At 49.0% G+C, this 22206-nt stretch overlaps 1 protein-coding gene across 3 annotated transcripts in view; it reads left to right on the top strand.

Annotated features, from left to right (window-relative positions):
* The window catches only part of DCLRE1C (DNA cross-link repair 1C), a 343172-nt gene that overhangs the window by 152166 nt on the left and 168800 nt on the right, over nt 1–22206 (top strand). For all 3 annotated transcript variants that reach the window (XM_086919715.1, XM_086919712.1, XM_086919710.1), the window contains exon 7: nt 279–351. In XM_086919715.1, the coding sequence (XP_086775841.1) occupies nt 279–351 (73 nt within the window). The remainder of the gene's footprint in view (nt 1–278; nt 352–22206) is intronic.

Genomic DNA, 22206 nt, shown 5'->3' with positions numbered 1-22206 from the left:
TGAAGATTGCAGGTGGGAGAAAGTTGTGCATATGAGTTTGGTTTCAAGAGTCAATTGTTTTAAGGCCGATGTCATTCAAGTCTGGTGGGTATGTACAGAGGTACCATGATGTGTGTATGTACGTTCCTCCCACACATTACAGTCTGTATTTCTACCAAAATGTAAGTCAAATGTTAAAAACAACTTTAATTCAATAATAATTTTAAGTCATTGCACTACAGTTGTAAAAATCAACTGTGACCGCCTTGCATCAGCCATGCCAACATTGTGTCTTTCAGAGTCAAGGACATTCAGAGTGTATATTTAGATACGACTTTCTGCGATCCCAGATATTATCAGATCCCGAGCAGGGTAAGTAACTTCAAAAATCAGCTGTAATTTTTCTCTTCCTGTACTTCTTCCCTCTCTGTCTCCACTATTAACTGCCTTTCGTTTAGATTGTTTAGCTGTAGTTCACTGATGATTTTGCGGTGTTCCTTGCTGATCAAGTACACATATCTATTTATTCAAGAGTTTTATATAGTCTACACGTCAGCTTACAACATTAATCCTTAGTCTACTGCTGATCTTTCTAATGTCTTTGAGATTGTAATTAACGATATTGGCTGTATAATGAGTTTATTGTCAAGAAAATTTCTTAATTTTGTAAAAAATTAGCAAATTACTTCGACTGTTGCAATTGACCAAATGGCAAGAATGATCTGCTAAGTGCAGGAGTTGATGCTGCTCCTTGGCCTTGGGATCCCTGCTACTCCAATGCCGCAGTGCTGCCCGAGTGGGTTCTGTTTAACTGCTTCTCCAAAAACTGTGTGGGGTGCTTTTGATGAGCTAAGAGCTTTCCTGAAGTGCCATATTATGTTCTAATTTATTTATAGAGCACGCTTACGCAAACATTTCTTTGCAGTTTAGGAAGACAAACTATCAGTGACTGGTGGATAAAGGCCAGAAGATACTTAGGACCTGATTTGGAGTTTGGCGCACTGATAATCTGTCACAAATGCACTTGCTATAAGCCTGACAGAATGCTTGTCAGGTTTGTGACATAGTAACCTGTCCTCCAAACTCAAATTCAGGCCATTAATTATTAAAAAGCCAGGTTTTAGATGGCTTCCAAGCCAGAGTAGATTTGTTCAAAGGGAGAGAGTTCCCCAGTTTGGCCACTGCTGTAGAAAAGGCACTGTCTTCAACCATTCTAGTCCTAGTGGTAGCATGCAAGGATATCCTTGCCTATCTGAGGGAACGTGATGGTTGATCATGTGAAGGTTGAGGATGTGAACTTTTATTGGCTAGAAGGTAGCGTGATATGAAGTATCGGGCTATATTGAAATTTGTTAGGGCCTTAAAGGCTACCAATGGCCAAGTGGGAAGTCAGTGTGGAGACTGCAGTACTGGTGACATATGCAATCTTTTAGCAATTTGTGTATACACTTGTCCTGCAGCACTCTGAGAAAGTTGTGGTTGGCATAAGATTTTTATCTGGAGATTCATGGTAGATTTAATTAGCATTGTCAGGACCACATTGATAGATTTCACTACTGTTGAATTCTAAGAAGGGTCAATAAGGGAAAGAATCTTTTTTAGAAGGCAAAGATGAGTGAAGGCAAAGATGGGTGAAACTGGTGCGGACCTCATTTACTAACTTAGGAATTCCTAAGTTTCACACCACTGTTGAAGGACCTGGGTAGCTGTCCATTATATCTAGTCATAAGCTCCTGTCCTATTCCATATACCAATACAGAGATGGTATTTAAGAGTTCAGTTTTGGTCAGATTAATTTTGAAGAAGTTGTTGGACAACTATTGACTAACAATGATACAGTTTTTAAGCATTTTTTAGGAGACTCGTGTGGACTAGATAGGTTAAAGATAAGCTGAGAATTATCAGCTTATATATAATAGCGGACCCATGCGTGCTGGAGCAATTCAGTAAGAGGCTGCATGTACAGGTAACACAGAAAGAGCTAGAGGATCGGTACTCCTGCTCAAGTGCCATACCTGTTGTTCAAGCAAGAATAGTGCAGGTTAAAGAATGATATAGGTCAATGGCCAGGTAAACCACCACAGTGTGTTGCTCAAATTTCAGGCATTGCTGCCCGTATTTGCAAATCTGCTAATTTCATCTGCAATAAAAAACGGAATCTCTTATCCTTCCACTGGACTTCATTTCCGTACTACTGAGGAGTCCAATCCTGGAACTGCAAATGCTGTGTTTCAAGCCGGGCACAGGCTGATTTCTAGCCTAAGAAAATTCAGCCTCATCACAAGAGTCCCTGAAAATACCCTCAATCACTTCCACTTGAAGCCATTATCAAATAGCATAATGTTATGTTATGTTATGTTATGTTATGTTATGTTATGTTAAGGTCATTTATTATGCGCACAGATGCTCCAGCAAAGGAGCGTCCTGACGCCCGACAAGGTACCAACATAACACAACTTAAAAAAGGTATATAAAAAGAGCAGACTTAAGAAAACAGCAAGGTCTTAACCGCCTTACGAAAAGAAAGCAGATCACCAAGGGCACGTATCTCTGGGGGAAGAGAATTCCACAAGACCGCAGCGCGTACACGAAATGACCGGCCGCCGGCACGGCTACGCTTAAAGCGGGGGACTACTGCAAGTTCAAGGTCAGAAGATCTTAGAGAGCGGACCGAAATGTAGGGAAACAGAAGATTCAGAAGAATCAGGGCAGGAGAGCCCTTGAGGATTTTATGCGACACACAAAGTACTTTAAATTGGATCCTCTGCTTGATTGGCAGCCAATGGACAGAGCGCAAGGTGTTAACAACAGAACAGAACCTGGGAAGACCCACGACTGCTCTGGCGGCCGCATTCTGCACGCGTTGAAGGAGGGTGATTTCGGCCTGATTTAGCCCCACCAGAAGGGAACTGTCATAATCAAGCCGAGAGATCACCGTCGCTTGCACTACAAGTTGCCTGGTTGCTGCATCAAAAAATTTTAGCACAGGTTTTAGACCGAGCAGGATGCCAAAGCAACAGGCCGCAATGCGCTTTGTGTGGCAAACAAAGCTGAGGGTAGGGTCTAGCCACACCCCGAGATTTTTTATCTCCAACACCAGTACTGGCGTGGGACCCAATTCCGGAGGCCACCACATATCGCCCCAAAGTTCCGTTTGCTTGCCGAAGATCATAATTTCAGTCTTTTTTGCGTTCAACTGGAGACAGTTGGCAGTCATCCAGCTGGCGACCGCCCGAAGTCCATTCTGAAATCTAGGGGCATCCACATCAGAGTCCCCACTGAGCGTAACCGCAAGCTGAGTGTCGTCAGCGTATGACACCATAGTCATACCCCAACGCTTGACGACCTCAGCCAGCGGTCTCACGTAAAGATTGAATAACGTGGGGCTCAGCGAGGAACCCTGCGGGACCCCAAGATCCAGAGGATAGAATTTGGACTGATGGGGCGGAACGGCCACGCAAAAAGACCGGTCAGCGAGAAAAGAACGGAACCACTGGAGCGCCGGGCCAACGACACCTGCTTCCTCCATGCGCTGCAGAAGGATCTTGTGCGAAACGGTGTCAAAGGCGGCGCTAAGATCTAGTAACACAAGCGCCGCCGTTTGACCCGCATCCAGCACGGAGCGCAGATGTTCCACCATAAAAAGGAAGGAGGGCAGTCTCCGTGCTGTGCCCAGCTCTAAATCCATTCTGCGTGATGTCTAAGATGTTGGCCCGTGAGAGATGGTCTGAAAGGGCAGAGTTTACATGTGCCTCCATTACCTTGGCCGGCCAAGGAAGGAGCGAAATCGGGCGGTAGTTCTCGGGTTTGCTGGCATCCGATGACGGCTTCTTTAGGATGGATATGACCACTGCCTGTTTCCACTTCGCAGGAACTGAACCGGATGTCAGCGAGGTATTGATCAAAGAGCAGACCGGCGAGAGGTCGTAGGATGCCAGGTCTCTAAACAAAGCTGGCCTTAATGGATCAGCCGGGGACCCAGACTTGACCTGCTGAGCCAGTTTCTTAAAACTTTCAGGTGTTAAGCTAGGAAGAGAATGTAGGACATCCTGCACTGGGAGGTTGCAGGGACTTGCAACAGAAGGCAAAACCATAGGAAAGGCTCTGTAGATGGCATGGACCTTTTCGAGAAAAAAGGCCGCCAAGGTTTCGCAGTGTGAGATGGAACAGTATTCGTTCGCTGAAGCCTTTTTTGCCACCAGATCTTTAAGGGCCTTGAAGATGGTTTTAGATGGATTGGTACTGTTGCGGAATTCAAGGGCATAAAATGCCGCGCAAGCTCTGCAAACAGCTGGATGATAAAGTTTAACAGTGGCCAGATACAGGACTTTTTTGTTACTATCATAGGTTTTCCGCCATTCTCGCTCAGCACGTCTACACGTGCATTTGAGTGTCCGCAGAGATTCGTCGTACCAAGGACTGGGGTCCCTTAATCCACGTTTGCACAATGCTATCGGGATGAGGAAGTCAAGAGCCCTGGTGACCCATTCACAGAACCTGTCATAGCCCATCTCCACGGTATCTGAAGGGCCCAATGGATCCGACGATAGAATGCGGTGGAAGTCCTCAAGTTTGAGTTTATTCCAGCGCCGTCTCGGAACAGCTCGGATCGTAGCTTTAATGGAGGGCTCATACAATGGACATTGGATCCGTACCAAGAAATGATCTGTCCAGGTCAGGGGGGATGGAGTAGAGACGCTTGCCTCATCCAGGTTCGTAAAGAAGGGGTCTAAGGTATGTCCACCTACATGGGTGGGGAAAGTGACCAATTGCGCAAGTTGGAAGGCCTCGAGATCAGCAACGGAGCTACTCGCAGCAGGCATGGTCAGATTATCAAAGTGAAGGTTTAGGTCCCCGAGAATGGAGAAGTTAGCACACCCTACTGCCAGCGAGCTAATAGCGTCTGGGAAGGCCTCCCTAAATGCCAAGTCACTACCAGGGGGGCGATATATCAATATGCCCGACAGCGCAAAGTGGGGAGTAATGGAGATTTTAAACGAGGCACTTTAGCAACCAGCGATTTTTTTTTTTTGCCCTCTCCAGTCACAAGGGTAGCAAGATTTAACCGCAAGCGCAATACCCCCACCTCTAGCCCTTTCGATGCTCATGACGAGCTCAGCTCGTCATGATGCACAGTTGAGCTGTGCTGATGACGAGCTGAGCTCGTCATGACACCAGCAAAATGGCAATTTTCAGCACAGGAGGGGGAAAACGCCTAGCAGCCAAGGTGTTAAAGGACCGGTTAAGTGTATAAACCGAATACTCAGCGGGGAAGGCCAAATTAAGGATAGCCGTATCAGTATCCTGTAGCCAGGTCTCAGTCAAACAAAAGACATCAGGTGGCTCCCTTTCAATTAGGTCAGAGATGTCTTGATAATGTTTAACCAGCGACCTAACGTTCAAATTCCATATACTAAGACTGTGTTGGGGATCTTTCTGTCCAGTGACGGAATCCTCACCGGTACATGCAATGAGGGCGGGGGCGTCCAACGACCACCTGCCACAGGTACACAAATGAGGGCCACACAACGGAGTTACCTGAGGCGCATCACATCTCGGGATGCGATGTCCAATGGCCAATAGAGAATCCCTGGAATAGCGGAACATCGTCATCACCGCCAGGGTCCTGCCCTGCCCAACGCGGCCGATCGCGGACGGGCGCAGACGGGCAGGACTCTGGCACGACTTAGGCTAAGCGAAGGCGCTCCCGCTGCGCGATACTGCTGCGCTAGGCGGGGAGCTTTAAATAGGTGTCCCTCCCGCGCTCCTGCGCACTAGAGCGCTCGCAGGAGAAGGCGCCTGATGCCACAAACAGTCCGCTCCAAGATGGCGGCTGAGAACACACCCCACCCCAAGAACCCGGACCCGCTCAAGCAGCGGTGTGATACCAATTGTATTGCTTGTAATGGGGCAGATAAAATCAAGGTATACAAACCAAAAGTTAAAGCAAATAGAGAATAGGGTTTTTAAAAGCAATTCAGCAAATAAAGCGCAAAGCGCTACCTTGTCAGGGCGAGCTGCGAGGCGACTCGCCTTAAATAGGTGTCCCTCCCGCGCTCCTGCGCACTAGAGCGCTCGCAGGAGAAGGCGCCTGATGCCACAAAGCAAATAGAGAATAGGGTTTTTAAAAGCAATTCAGCAAATAAAGCGCGAAGCGCTTAAGCAGCGAAGCGCTACCTTCTTGCGTGCAACCTTGATTGACTGGCTCACAAATAATTAAGAAATAGCGAAACTTGGATCGGAGATATCACCCTGTCCCCACATTAGAAACTCGTTTGCTCAGAAGTTAAACTTTTACTGTGATTCAATAATTAGCAAGTACATCCATGTGTAAAGTTTATAATGTCCTTCCAACATAACCAGCTTACTCTCCACATTTCCTTACTTCACAAAAAAATTAGAACCACTTTTGACCCTATCCACAATCCTTTACTTCTCCATTTCCATGTTCTCTGCGCCATCAATGTTCATGAAGGAAACAGTTTTGTATTTTAGCTTTACGTTTTTAATATACAAGCTTATACAACTAAACACGTGTTAAGCATACTTTTGAATTCACAATATATAGTGGTGAATCACTACGCTCTTGCTTCTTCTTCTTGAAAGATGGACATGTTGATTCATAGCGGATTAAGAGGAACCTGCCTAAACAATTGCATATCAGGCGTTTTTGTTTTCAGTTGGAACTGTGCTTTCCAGTGTGTGAATCTTTTTTTTTTTTTGCTCTTTGAGCTGTTGTAGAAGCTAAAATATTGCCAGAGTTAACGTAGGAGCATAGCAAGCCATGCACCAAGATGGCTGCCTTTCTCAGGTATTTTGGTGTCACCTCTTTTCTTAGTTTAGATAGGGCTCTAGGAGTGGGATTGGGTCCTAATTCTCCAGACCCTGGATGATGAAGAGGTACATATATGTTGATGTACTTGTGCCTGAGATGGAACTTGATGTTTCGAGATAATTCCGCTCATGGTGCCCACAAGAGGAGTCAATATGACGTGAGACTGAAACCTGCAGTGCAAAACTTAGAACTACGAGTGGATGAGGGGATTGATTCACTGTACCCTCCAGTGTACCAGCACCAATAGGATATTGGGCATGGCAATGGAGAGAGATGGAACCGGGAATCCATCATCAAGGTGATGGTAATGGCAGATTGGTCCCCAACTATTTGTGGATGGACTGGCACCAGAGGCTGCAGCAGTGAGCTGTGTAGGAAGCATGGTCACTATTGCAGGCAAGTACTTGTGTGGTGGGCATTGGTGAAATTGGTGAAATTCATCCATTGCACTACCATTTTGCCGAAATAGCTGATGCAAAAAGGCACTAAAGAGAGGAATACGTTTGCAACATCTTCAGCTGTGGCCTCTAAAGAATCACAGTGCAAAAATCATAGGGGACAGATTTCCATAAATGGTACTGCCTCAGGCAGAAGCAATTATGATGGTGGTGCTGAGATACTTGAAAAATCTGACCCTGCAATTTGTGGCAAGGGTGGCTTCTATAGAGGGGGTATTTGAAAAATGAAATGGTCACATAAAAATAGCAACATAAAGGCACCTTTACAAGTGTGTCTGTGTCTCAAATGGAGGAGGAAGCCAAGATGGAGTCAGGTTGTCAGGACCATTTTGAGTAATTTTTCATTGCCTCCCTAAAGTACTGAGAATCTGAGGTAAAGTCTTTAAAGTAGGCAGCACGGGGCGTGGTCAAGATGTCAGCGGGGTAGGACGCTCAATTCCTAGCTCCTGCCCGTCGTCCACGCGTGACAGCAAAGCATGGCTCCTTGGGGGCCCGTTCAGCGTGGGACCGAACCTGTGTACATGGGGAGCGCCAACCGGCCCAACATGAGCCTGTATCTGGGGTTTCAGCGGCTGCGGTGGAGGTGGGATTGGAGAGGTAGACCCGGCCGCCCATGCGAGTGCGGCCCGACTAGACGGTGGTCCGAGATCGGATCATCGAGGCCAGCCCCTTCCCTCTCCGATCGCCCCACTGATCTCCTGTCTCCCTATGCGGCCAGCGGGAAGGCGCCGAAAGATGAGACAGTGCACCGGAGTCGAGAGAGGGCCCTGGGCCTGCCTGGCGCCCCGGGCCGAGCCAGTCCCCACCCTCCAGTGATCGCGTCCCCGGTGGGTGCGCTCCGGTAGCGGCAGTGGACTATGTGACCCAGGGTCCGAGGAGAGGCCAGCGTGCAAACACGGCGACGTCCCTACGTCGGATCGTGGTTCCCCCCAGGCCACTCATCGAGTGCGGGTTGAGTGCTGCTTGTGGCCTTGTCATCTGCTCATAGGGCCGGGCTGCGCAGTTTCCCGGCTTGGTGTGGGGTGGGAACCTTTCATCGCACCGCCTGGCATGGCAGGGTAGCTGGTGCGCCCAGAGCAACTTGGGGGGGGGGGAAATCGAGAATACAGCAGCTCCGCCGAGCAGCAATAGCCGGGACATCTGACTGGGGCCCACCCGGTTACTACGCAGACCTGAAGGAGGGGCATCACTGCGCCCCCTGGCAGGCGCGGGTACAGTGCTACTTGCAGCCCAGGCCCCTGCGTCATCGGGCCGCGCAGATCCCCAGCTAGCTGCGGGCGCCGGACCAGACACTGTGACATCCAGCGAGACAGCGCCGCAGGTGAGACTGGGGCTCCTGGAAGCTGATGACAACGCTGCCCCCCCCCAAGCCTGCGGAGCGCTGCGTCCATCGCCTGCGGCAGTGCTATTCTGCTAAACGCCAGTGGGGATCGCCTGGAGGCTGAGGCCTGGCACCGGACCGGGCATCCGAGGAGCGGCAAGTCGGTGTGTGCTGTCGAGGTGCAGCGGCGGTGCGGTGAGGGCTGAGGGCACGTGGACATCCATCCGGCCTGGCTGCTTGAGATCGTGGCCTGCGCCCCAACGGGATGCCCGGATCGCAGGCCCCCAACGCTAACTTACATTAGCACAACGGCCCTGCACCCCACATCTGCCAGCTACACTTGAGACTACTGCTGGCCAGCGCCCTGCTCCAGTGGCCTCCAGAATGACGAGACCAGAGAAGGGCCCCTGAGTTGAGCCTGAAGGCCTTTCAGACCACGCCACATACACTGGCGCAGCGCACCGGAGGGCCTCGAGGTATTACACGTGCACTGCGTGGAGCGCCCCCCCCTCCGGCCTGATGTGGCTGGGGAGCAGCTGCCGCTGCGACCGCCGTGCCCGGGATCTAGGCAACAAAGTGACATTGTGCTCTGAGCGTGCCTGTGGACCACAAGCGGGATACACTCTGGGACACCCCTGATAGCCTCTCCCTAACTCGCTGTATGCCCTCTGCCGACGGCGGCCCGGATAATAGCCACGTGCCCAGGAGGGTTCCAGCTCTTGCATCACCAGGCGCTTGAGGAGCGTGTGAGCATGTCCAAGGCCAGAAACGTCAGGGTGAAACCTCCGAAGGACATCTTTGGCCGGCCCCAGTCTCTCTCAAACATGGCTACTACAACGCCGGAAGCCGAGACGCCCAAACAGCCCACAACGCCGGGGGACAAGCCCATCACCGAATTCGCCACAGAACTGAAAGAGGTGCGCCGAGATGCCAACAGTATCGGAGAACGTGTGGCCACACTCAAAGAGAAGAGTGACACCGCGGTTACAGACCTGTCGACGTTGCAGCAAGAAGTCATTCGGCTACAGGACCAAAACGTTGATATGCAGATGCACCTGGAGGACATTGAAAACAGATCCCGCAGACACAACATTTGGATCCGGGGAGTGAAAAGCACTGAAGATACCCGGGACCTGTTTGTTTTCACCACGGGCCTCTTTCGACACATTCTAACCGACTTAAGCGCAACAGACGTTGTCTTGGACAGAGCACACAGGGTGGGGCCACCTCGCGGCCCCAATGCTCCATCAGCAGATATATTAGTGTGTGTACAGGACTTTAAGACCAAAGAAGCTATCCTGTCCAAGGCGAGGTCCCGCCACCCGATTTCGTTCCAGGATCAGTCACCTGTACTGTATCAAGACCTGGCACTGATCACGCTACTGAGACGTAGGCAGTTCTGCCTTGTGACTGATCATTTGAGACAGCAAGAGATTTCGTACTCCTCGGGACACCCCTTCTGTCCTATTTTTCGTTTTAATGGCAAATTGCACCAACTACGCTCACGGACGGAAGCTTGCCACCTGCTGGGCCTGACTCCATCGAGCGAAGGGGGCGACACCGGTGGCCCAAGTGCGGGCCCTGATGTCTCTCCATCTGGCTGGCAGCGTCAAACCAGGTGGCGACGCCCTCGACGACCACCTGCTTCGGAGTATCGCTCAAAACCAACGAGACGCACTGGCTACAGCTACAGAGGCCCTCGCGGGTGAGGGCTCAGAGGACAAATGATGGCCCAATGCACATTTATGCTATGGAACCCATCTGACGCATCCTTGCTGTTTCTGGATAGGTGGCGGGAGGGGGGTTGTTTCTCCTCGTTGACCGTACCATGGACCCTAAGTGGCTGTCACTCCGGTCTTCTTGGGACGACAGACTTGTTTCAGAGACTGTTTTCGTTCGCAGTGTTTTTGGGCGAGGGTAAGTCTGGGTTTTTTGTGTGGGGCTTTGGGGTTTTCCATTTTTTCCCTTTTTTGTATTTTGTTGGGTGGGTCCCTGTCCCCATCTTCTTCCACTTGCTAGTGTACACTGTCCCCGAGGACGTTATTGCTGCCTTCCCCCTGCACTGCTTCCGTACCTTGCCTGCTGGGCACGCAATCCAACTTCCCTTCGTTTCCAACATTAGATGGCGCACAGCCTGCTTAAGGTATTGACCCTTAATGTCCGTGGTCTGCATAGCCCCATCAAACGGCGAGCAGTCCTGAACTTCCTGGAACACTCAACAGCCGATATCTGCCTCCTACAGGAAACCCATTTGTTACACAAGGAGCAACATAGGATGAAGTCTCGAGCCTTCCCCATACAACTATTCTCCTCACTCTCTGCTAAGTCAGCGGGAGTGGCAATATTGGTTTCCCGCTCCTTCCACGGCAAAGTAGTCCAGAAAGAGGCGGAGATCAAGGGCCACCTGCTCACGTATCAATTCCTAGTGGCGGGTCAGTCTCTCATAATAGGCTCGGTAATGCTCCCAACGAAGTTTTTTCACAAAATCCCAGATGATGATGCTCCGCCATTAGGTGGGCTGATGGGTTTCTTTCCATTCCTTTTATAGCAACACATTCAGCTGTTACAACACACGGTGTGCCACTACTTATCCATCTTTAGCTGCATGTCACCAGACCAGTAGTACCCATTTATGTTATTGATATAAGTGTGAAACACCTGAGTAGCCGCACCCACTGGAGGAAACGTTATCCATGAGTAGAAAATCTCAAACGGGTAAGCAACTTCAGCACTCACCACCAAAATAACTGCCATGCCCTCCAAACCAACGTTATAAGCCTGGAAATGATTGCGGACCGCAATGCGACTATGCTGTGGTATGTCAACGTTAGCCATAGCGACACCGAGAATTAGAGGTACAATGTAAAACGATGCAGCACAACTGGGTACTAATTCAAAATGAAACCTTTTTGAAAGATTCAAGCTTGAAAAGACCTATGTAACTATAGGTAGGTTTATCCGACACCACTGTTAACCGGAAAAAAACAGTGAAGGGGCTAAAGACTGATAAGTACTACCCAAGCATCATGTAATATGACCACTATCGTTAGGGCGCCATGTTGCAGGGATTCTGCTCCTTGACTGAACTGTGCACAGAGACTTGGGACCTCAGTGAACTAGGGTGTGCCAAAACTCAACTTAGTACCCAAAATCCCCTACCAGACTAGCATCAGTGTCACATTGGCTCTTCCAAAAAAACAATCAAGTCAAAGCCATACTTTTTAAATGAATCTCAGCACCATGTCATGGAAATCCTTGCTCTCAGCAGAATTACATCCCCTGTATCCAAAGGAAACTGCTTTGTGCTGCCTACTACATGACAAAGGGGGAACAGGACCTCCTGCTCCTTCAGGACATTGCAGTACAGACATCTGATGTCAGCGAAGGTAGTCTTACTGAGTAATTGATGGAAGCGGGTCAACAGTAGACAACTTACAAAGAACACATGAGGGAATCGAACAACAAACCCTCCCCACCCCCTGTCCACAAACGATGAAGATAGAAATAAAGAAAAGAAGTAGTGCCAGCTTAGTGTAAGTTACCGTGGCCGCCGGGGAAAGCGCTTCGCAGGGATTTGCGTGTCCGCCAGGCGGAGGAGCCGTAGATATCGAGGGTAGGTCAGTTCCCTGAATTCCTCTGTAAGCAAGGTCAAGAAGGGCCGCCACAGCTCTGGGACCTCGTCTCCCCTTTCCGCCAAGGTTAGAGATAGTTTCTCCATACCCAGCACCATCCATAGCCGGTGCAACCAGCCCGAGTGTGGAGGAGCCTGGGGAGAGCGCCAGTGTGAAAGTATGTTCTGGGTAGCTGCCCCTAGGGCGATGGCAATGAGGCGGCCTCTCCTGGATTTCAAGGGATACATCAGCGAATTGGGCAACCCTAGAAGGATGTAGGCTGGGAAGCATGGGAATTGTGTGCCAAGGTGAGAGTCTATGTCGTCAAGGATTGTGGCCCAGTATGGTTGGATCCTGTCACAGCTCCATAGCAGGTGCTCTAAGGTGCCCAGCTCCCCACATCCCCTCCAGCACCGTTCACTAATGTGAGGGTGGAAACGGTGGAGACGTTCCAGCGTGTGATACCAATAGGTAGGGACTTTGGTCAGTATCTCCATGAGTCCTGCGTGATAGGCTGAGTGTCGGGCCCTATAATATATGCCACTCCATTCTTTGTGGAATAAAGTCCTACCTAGTTCTGTCTCCCAGCAAGCCCTACCTGCATTATAGGTATGGATGGTGGCTGCAAGAAGATGTTTATACAGGTCTGAAATGTGTTTTTTGTCTGAGGATCTGGTAACAAGCCACTTCTCATAAGGGGTTAGGTATTGTTGCACTCTGGGTTTAATTTGGGGTTGGAGTGCCCAGTGTCTAAGCTGTAGATAGGACATCCTGTCCGTCTCTGGAATGCCATAATCTGCTCTAAGTTGCGGGTAGGGAATGATGCCCTCTAAGTCAAATAGGTGTCCCAGGGACCGACAAGGGGAGAGTCGCCAGTTCAGGAACGCTTTGGGATTCATCCCTGGAGTAAAATCAGGGTTCATAAACAGTGGAGTCATAGGGGAGGGAAATTACGTCAGCTCGTGCGTGATAGCAGTGCAATCCCAGGCCTCCAGAACTGTACTTGTGATGTGGGATGCATAGAGTTTGGGTGGTCTGTGTTTCTTCCGAAGAAAGGGGATTCCCTACAAGGGCATGCCCGCAACAGCCTGGTCCTGGAACAGCCAGTGCTTTTCGGATTCCAGGCGGTGCCTCTCCACCAGATAGCAGAGCTGCGCTACGTAGAAGTAAAGCTGCAGATCTGGTATCCCGACTCCACCCTGTTCCGGGGCAAGGACAGCAACTGCCTGCTTAAAGCGCGGTCTGCGACCCTGCCAAATATAGCAAGCTAGTTCCAACTGGGTCTACTGGATCCAGCCCGCTGGGGGGCGCAAGGGGTAGGGTCTGAAAAAGGTAAAGGTTCTGGGGGAGGATTGTCATTTTGATAGCAGATATTCTGCCCAACCATGAAAGGGGCTGGTGTTTCCATCTGCGTAGTTCCCCGCGGATTTGAGTGCGAAGCTTATCATAGTTAGCTGTAATTGTGGCAGGAATGTTAGGGCCCAATTGCACTCCCATTTAGGGAACCGTGGTGTAGGACCACTAAAAAGGATGCTCCTCCTGGAGATGGGCTAGTGTTGTCGCAGATAATGAGATATTGAGGGCGACTGATTTGTCCGTATTGATCTTAAACCTTGAGGCCTGCCCGAAGTTATGCAACTCAATGAAGAGGGCTCGAAGTGTCTGGGTAGGGTCAGTGATGGAGAGCAAAATATTGTCCCCTTATGGGCTGATCTTGTGAACGTCCCCCTCAAATGTAATCCCAGCAATGAGGGAGTGGTGCCGAATTCTCTGTGCAGGTGGCTCCATATAAAGATCGAAGAAAATGGGGGAGAGAGGGCACCCCTGACGGGTACCCCTACCTATGAGGAAGTCTGGCTGTTCACCCGCACCGTGGCGTGGGGAGAGCGATAACAATTGAGAATGCGAGTACAGAGGTCCTCCCCAAAGCTGAACCGCTGCAGGACTTGTTCTAAGTAAGGCCAATGGACCCTGTCGAAGGCCTTTTCCGCTTCAATAGCCAGCAACATGCAGTCCTCTGAATGCGCAAAGCCGTTTCTATAAGGTGTAGTACTCTTTTCGTGTTGTCGCTGGTTTGGAGCTGTGAGATAAAACCCGCCTGATCTGGCTCCACCAGTTGCGGCATATAAGGGGTTAATCTTGTTGCAAGAATACTCGTGTACAATTTAATGTCAATGTTAAGAAGGGAAATCAGCCTGTACGCACTACAGCTAGCGGTGTCTTTCCCGGGCTTCGGGATGACTATGATCGAGGCCTCCAGCATTTCCTCCGGTATAGCACCGGGTTGGGCAAACGTGTTAAAAATGTCGCCCAGCACGGGGGCCACCTGGTTGCATAAGGTCTTATCGAAGGCTGCAGAATAGCCATCTGGGCCAGGGGACTTCCCAAGTCGGAGGCACGAGATGGCCTCAATGACCTCCTCCAGCCCAATAGCCCTATCCAAGTGAGCAGCCTGTGCGGGGTTCAGAGGGGGAAGCCGCGCGCTATCTAGATATTCCATGCCTTGGAGTGCGTTGAGGAAGTCACCCGAGTAAAGCTTAGCGTAGAAGTCCCGGAAGGCTTCTGCTATAGCTACATCGTCGGATGCGAGGTCACCTCCAGATGTACGTATAGATTGCACCCCTTGTCTCTGTCTCAGTTCTCGTAGTTTATGAGCTAAAAGGCGGCCGCATCTATTACCCCCTTGTAGTAGGAATGGCGTAAGCGGAGGGCTGCAAATTCAGCTTTGTCCTGGTCCAATGGCGCAAGCTGTTTCCACTCCCTGCAAAGCTGGTGCCAGGCCCTGGCTGCTCCAGTGCGTTGGTGCATCTGCTCTAGCTCAGCCACCCGTTGTGTAAGCTCGGCTCGCTTCTGGCACCGCTCTTTATTGATGGTAGAGGAGATGGCTATGATTTCTCCCCGCAGGACGGCCTTAAGGGCAGTCCATCGTGTCGCCAAGGAGGTATCCGTGTTGGCGACACAATGAAGGTCAGGATAAATTCTTACACAACGCACTCACTGACGCCACAGCCAATTCGGAGAGGCGCCTACTACTGGTGGGAGACTTGAATCTTGTCTTCGACATCCTTATCGACCGCTCATGCCAATGCACTAGTCAAGTGGGGGCCCTCTCACAGGCGGGTTTAGCACACCTCCAAGATCTGGGTCTCGTTGACCTATGGCGACATTCCCACCCCCATAGCCGGTCCCCCTACCTATTATTCAGGGTCCCACAAGACATATGCTAGGCTGGACTATTTCCTTTTTTGTGAAAAAACTGGTATCCACTAGGTGTCTCACTTGATACTATCGTGAGATGTCCTAGTGTAGATCCGCCAGTGATAAAAAAAAAAGGCCATGAATTTGAATTCAGTGGTGCTGAAAAATAATTTGCAGTGATTAAATGTGAAAATAAATCATAAGTGTGAAGATAAGATTAACTATTATGACGCCCAAAACAATTTATTATGGGGTCATCATAATGTCAAGATTAAAAAGAGTGTGTTGATAGTATGAAAAAATGGTAACTATCATCTGATGATTAAGGAGGTAGACATGTTTCAGCCACGATCAGGTCGGCAGGTAGACCGATGGCTTTCTTCAGGACCAAATTTGTACACTACTGCAAAGTAAGAAAAGTGAAACAAGTAAACCAAATACGTCCTACCATGTATCAAATTCCAAAGTGTAGGAGTAATGTCTCTGTAAATGGATTCTTTCCCAAAAAGTCTTGGGATCAGACCTCACCTCTCCTGGCACTCGTTCAGGCGATGAGGCCCCGCTCTGTCAGTCGGTACCCCAGGCTATTCTTAACCTTATGCTCCACCATTAGGTGGGCTGATGGGTTTCTTTCCATTCCTTGTATAGCAACACATTCAGCTGTTACAACACATGTTGTGCCACTACTTATCCGTCTTTAGCTGCATGTCACCAGACCAGTAGTACCCATTTATGTTATTGATATAGTTAGGTTGGGGGACAGGATACTACTTGATCTCTAATCTTGTTTCTCCCCTTGGACCCTCTGTTAAATTGAGTTTTACATACGTCCTAAGCTTAGGAATAGCCTGGGGTACCGACGGACAGAGCGGGCCTCATCGCCTGAGCGAGTGGCAGGAGAGGTGAGGTCTGATCACAAGACGATGAAATATGGGCGCATCTGTGCCGCGTTGACCGCATAATTTGTAATTTTGCAACTTCGGTTACAAATTTAACTTTGCAAAGTCGTACATTGCAGAGGACACAGTGTTGTTCCTGGGCTATGAGCTCAACAATGAAGGTCGGGGTTTGGCTCCTCACTTCTTGGAGAAATGCGCACAACTGTGCACTCCTACAACACTGAAAAAATTGCAATCCTTGCTGGGATTTTTGAATTTCGGGCGTACATACATTCCCGAATATGCCCAGCGTATCAAGCCATTGTATGCTTTGATACAACCAACTTTTACCAAATTGTGCTGGCTGCCAGAACATTCAGCCATTTTGCAATCATTGCAGGCTGATCTGCTAGAATCTAAATTCTTACTGATGCGTGATAACCACACAAACCTGGTGATCAGAATCATCCCTGGGGCGGTGGGTTTCACGTACCTTACTTTTAACGAAGGTGACACAGTACCTATCGCTAACAAGTCACACTTGTACACTTCAGCTGAAATGCGGTTTTCCACTGTGGAAGGAGTTTCGACAGCAGTGCAAATGGCGATTCTGAAGGAACGCGCACTGTCGGTGGGAAAACGCATGTTGGTTGTTAATATTAAGTGCTCTGTGCTGCTGTTAATCACGTTTCTTGAAGCATGGTTGTAAACATTTACTATAAATTCCTACAGAATTGTTAAAAAAAATATATATTGTGCAGTGGTTGGAAGCCTAGAATAATAGACTAAATAAAATAATTCTAAAATAAATAAAATTATTTACATTTTTGCTGCAACAAGATTGTGCTCAGAAAAAACCCCAGATCTTTTGACTGGGTGTGAGTGTTTGATTGAGTCAGATGCTCCGTCCATCACCACCCCCTTTTGTACCGCTTTTGGCCGACATAAGTGTGGCAGGGTATGCTCAGACGTGAGTCCCTTGCTCACTTTGCCACTGGATTCAAGCAAGCCGGGCTGAAGACGGCTGAAATGCCAGAAACCGGTCCTCGGAAGCTTGTTTCCTGTCCAGGGAAGACATGGCTTGGCAGTTCGGGCTGGACTGTTCCCATGAGGCACAGGGTCAGACTTATCTGCATATAGCCATGTCTGAACTGGCGTGGTTGAGTGGGCTAAAGAACGGTGATGGATTAAACCCAGATCTTTTGACTGGGTGTGAGTGTTTGATTGATTCAGATGCTCCGTCCATCACCACCCCCTTTTGTACCGCAGAAAAAAAACGGGCAGAATTCTTTCCGGTTAGAGAACCATAGTGACCCAAGAAGAAGAGGTACAATCTCATGAGACATTCACCTCTACGTACATAGGTTTGACACAGACTTTAGTAGGAAACAATTGTGTAATATGTGAATATTCTTATTGCATGTTTAAACACTGCTTGCACGTTTTCCAAAACACATAAATAAAAGGCATTGTCAATTACAATGCCACCAGCTCAAACTCTCAAATGCGTGACCTATTGCATGCTTGTTGTATAACCTGGTCAAATAATGTGCTAGAGTGGATTTATTGCCATTTGGCCCGCTGCTTTAATACCATTAGATCAGTTCTGGAACATTATAGTGGAGTAGGGCCAGCCATGCTAACAGTTGCTGGGTTTTTTGCCTTCTCTCTACGGTCTTTGTCTATAATCTCTGTGGGTAAGCTTATCTAAGGCATCCAAATTATCACTCACCCACCTTCGCTGCGCCGGTGCTATGGCCGGTCCTCTTGAGGTATCATAGGGTGTTTGCTTTTTTCAGTTGAGTCCACTCCTCCTTGGCCTGGTCTAGTTTGTTGCAATTGTCTTTTGAACCCACAGATCGTACTCGCACATTCTTTCCGAAATCTTTTAGGGCATCCTGTTCAGTAGACTTAGTGACAGTTGACCCCCAGTTATTTTCAAAATGGAAACTGATTGTTGAATTTATCCTAATTGTAACCCCAGGACCTGTAGGACTGGTGCCATGTTATACTTAATTAGAGGTGAGGAATGGTCTGAAAGGAATCTACACAGGTATTGAGCAGCCTTAGTTGTGGTCTCTAGACTGTTCATGAGCAAAATGCTGTCTAACATGCATTCCTGTCATGTGCTAATGAGTGATCAAATATCCCTAATTTCAGAGTTTTTTTTTTTGGTGTAAGACTTTTATTTCACATTGTCACAGAGTTAATATACATTCACTTCGCCTACAACCTGATAAGGCCGGCTCAACATTTTGTTGGTGTCATTAATCATGTCGCTGTTCATACACGGCCCATCAGCCGACAACCGTAGGTCCGGCGGCGTGTTCATGCCTTGACCATCAAGTTTGCACTTAGACAATGTGGTACGCTGGTACAGTGGCGCTTATGGTCTTACATTTTGTTCATTATATTTGCAACCTCCGTAACTTAGAGGAACACTTCAAAACAACCCCTAAAAACTAAAAGCACTGCATCACAGCATTCTCCCCCCTCCATCACTTCGTCGAGTAATCCCCCTTTCCAACATGAGGTCAGTTTCAATTCAGCTCTGTTTGCTAGTCCCGGTCCGCATCAATCGTTACCAGGTATTGTCTAAAGGGCGCCCAATAGTCTTTGGGGCGCGAGCCTGCTGGCAGCTCCTCCTCGTATGTGACTAGCGTGTCACAGCAATATGCCAAGTCCTCCAACCAGCTTTTCACCCTAGGTTTCAGTTTACTGCTCCAGTGCAATGATACTCTCCTTTTCGCCATTAGCAGGGCAATCACACACAGTCTCCGCCTCTGCGCTTTCAGCTGCGGCACCAGTCCTAGCAACCAGGTTTTGGCCGTGCATGGCAGCGTCGCCCCCAGCATGTCGTTAATGGCCTTTATCACTTGCACCCAATACTGCGCTACCAAGTTACAGTGCCACGCTAAGTGCATAAAGTCTGCATCGTCCTGCCCACACCTTACACAGTTGGAGTTATCCCTCAAGCCGTACCTGTGCAATCTGTGGGGCGTGTGATATACTTGATGCAAGTATTTATAGTGAATGAGTCTTAGATTGCCATTTGGTGTCGGCATTCCCGTCAGTTTACAGGATGTCTCCCATTCCACTTCTGTGAGGTTATCATCTAGCGCCGCGCACCATTTTTCCCGGGCCCGTGCAGTGTTACCCCCAATGTGTGTCTGTGCGTTGTTGTAGAGTCTAGACACCAAGTGTGAGGCCGAGGGTGTAGTTAGAACTAGTTGCAAAGGGGCTAGTGTCTGTGGCTCGTCCGGAAATGTTGGGTAATATTCTTTCATCGCCCTCTGTAGTCTATAGTAGTTGAAACTAAAGAGCAATGTCGGATTTTGAATGTAGCTCAGTGCGTGTAGCGTTACGAACTTCCCGTCCTTGTATAGATCGCCCAATCTATCTATGCCAGCATGTTTTAGTAGGTCCATTCCGACTTGCTCCTGAGTTACAGATATGGCTGGATGGTGAGCCAGTGGGAGTGCTGGCGCGTAAAGTGGCATGCTGCGCACTGTCTTGCCTAGCAATCTCCATGCTTCAATTGTGGCATTTACCGGGTTGATGTCATGAGCATGTAGTCTGGGTCTGCTATGGGGCAAAATACTGGTCAGCGGGATTGGATCTGCATCACCCTTTTCCACCGCTACGTGTGTTAGGAAAGGTATCTCATCAGTAGTGCGCGAATTGCGCCTGGGCGCAGAGATAATAAAGGCAAATATCTGGAACCTTAAACCCTCCTCGAGCGTAAGGCAGTGTCATTGTTTGTAAATCTATTCTGGCCTGTTTACCCGCCCATATTAATGACAGTATAAGAGATTTTATATTACGGAACACCTCTGCTGGGGGTTTAATAGGTATGTTGTTGAACAGATACAGAAATTTTGGTAGCAGCACCATTTTCACTATAGCGAGTCTATCAGCTAAGGACAGCGGTAGCCCAACCCACCTCTTGATTTTGTCTTCCAGTGAGGATATAGCTCTCCCGTAATTAGTGTGGATAACCAATTCCGGGTCCCTATTGAACCATATACCTAGGTATCTAGTTGGCTCGTCCTGCCACTCCAGAGGATAGTCCAGTGCGGTTGGCTTGGTACCATCTGTTAATGCCAGCACGAGGGATTTGGACCAATTAATCTGCAGCCCTGAGTATTGACCAAATTTAATATATTCCCGCAGCAGCGGGTTGAGATGTTGTTCAGGGTTTTTAACATATAGGACCATGTCATCAGCGTATAAAGATATGTGTATGGGTCGCGTTGGGAGCTGGATGGCCGAATAGGGATGATGTTGTCTGATCTTACATGCCAACGGCTCGAGTATAAGGGCAAACAGCATTGGCGAGAGCAGACATCCCTGCCTGGTGCCGCGTCCAATGGCTATTGGGTCCGAGAGATGTTTATTTATTCGAATTTGCGCTGTTAAGTTTGTGTATAGCATGGTAATCCAGCCTGTAAACAATGGCGGAAAACCCATTCGTATCAGTACCGCATGGAGGAAGGGCCAGTCAATTGTATCAAAAGCTTTGGCTACGTCCAGTAGGACCGCCACTGCTTTTATGTCCGGGGCCAGGTAGTGCGCCAGTGCGAACAAGGTTCGGGTGTTATGTGTGGTCGATCTGTCCGGGATGAACCCAGACTGGTCAGGCCTGATCAACAGTGGCATGAGAGGTTTCAATCTGTCCGCCAGTATGCTCGCCAGTATTTTGGTGTCCACATTTATTAGCGAGAGAGGGCGATAGGAGTCGCATTGTTTCTCATCCTTGCCAGGCTTCAGTATGGCAATGAGGAGCGCCTCTCTCATCGAGGCCGGTAGTGTCTGCGCCTCATGTGAGGCTTCATATAGCCTGACTAGATGCGGCGCAAGGATGTCCACGAATGCTTTGTAAAATTCGCCCACAAAACCGTCCGGCCCCGGGGCTTTGCCATTGGGAAGTCGTTTAATGGTGTCTACAACCTCCTGTGCTGTGATAGGTCGCGCTAGGTACTCTCTGTGTCCGTCAGCCAACCACGCTATTTCCACATCCGCCATATAGGCCAACAGGTCCTCTTGCGGTATGATTGGTCGTGCCTCATATAGTGCCCCATATGTGCCCATGAACTCTCCCATGATGTTCTTTATATTGTGTGTTCGTTCGCCTGTCGTAGTTTGTATTGCCTCGATGTGTTGTGATGCCCTGCCCGTACAGATTTTTTCAGCCAGTGCCCTGCCTGGTCTACCCCCCTCACCGTACCGTCTGGCAGTCGTTCGCTTGAAGATATATTTTAGTTCATCTGCAGCAAATTTGTGGTGTTCTGACAAGATGGCCCTTATATCCCCCAACAGAGCAGCATCACCCGTCTGCGTGTATCGCTGTTCTAGCTCTTTTATTGCCTCCTCCCGCCTCTGTAATTGTTGGCGTATGTCCCTCAGAATGCCAGAAGTTGTGCTTATGCATACACCTCGTATAGTTGCTTTAAAAGCTTCCCACAGGAGGCAAGGGTCCTCCGTTGTGGGTGAGTTTAGCTCAAAATAGTCTGTGATCGCTTTCATGACTGTGTCAACGTACAGCGGATCTTTCAGGGCTTGTGCGTTAAATCTCCACACGTAAGGCGGCGATACATAATGCGGGATTTGCAGCTTTAAGAGCACAGTTATATGGTCCGATAGTGTTCTGGGGAGGTGCTTAATATCCCCTACCCACGTGAATGTATCCTGCGTGCCTAACCAGAAGTCCAGCCTGGACCAGATACTATTAGCCGCATTGATGTGTGTCGCTATGTGCTCTCCAGGGTGTGATACCCTCCACATGTCAACCAGGTGCAAGTCAGTCATCGCGTCTAGCAGCACCGCCCTAGCCTTTACATGTGGTTCCAGTGTATGTAGTGTTCTGTCAATCCCATCTTTAAGCGCGACGTTGAAGTCCCCTCCCCACAATATATTGTCTGCTCGT

This window comes from Lissotriton vulgaris, chromosome 1_1 (assembly GCF_964263255.1).
Source record: "Lissotriton vulgaris chromosome 1_1, aLisVul1.2, whole genome shotgun sequence".
Taxonomy (NCBI): Eukaryota; Metazoa; Chordata; class Amphibia; order Caudata; family Salamandridae; genus Lissotriton; species Lissotriton vulgaris.
The sequence above is the reverse complement of the archived record's forward strand: the minus strand, read 5'-3'. Positions and strand labels throughout refer to the sequence as shown.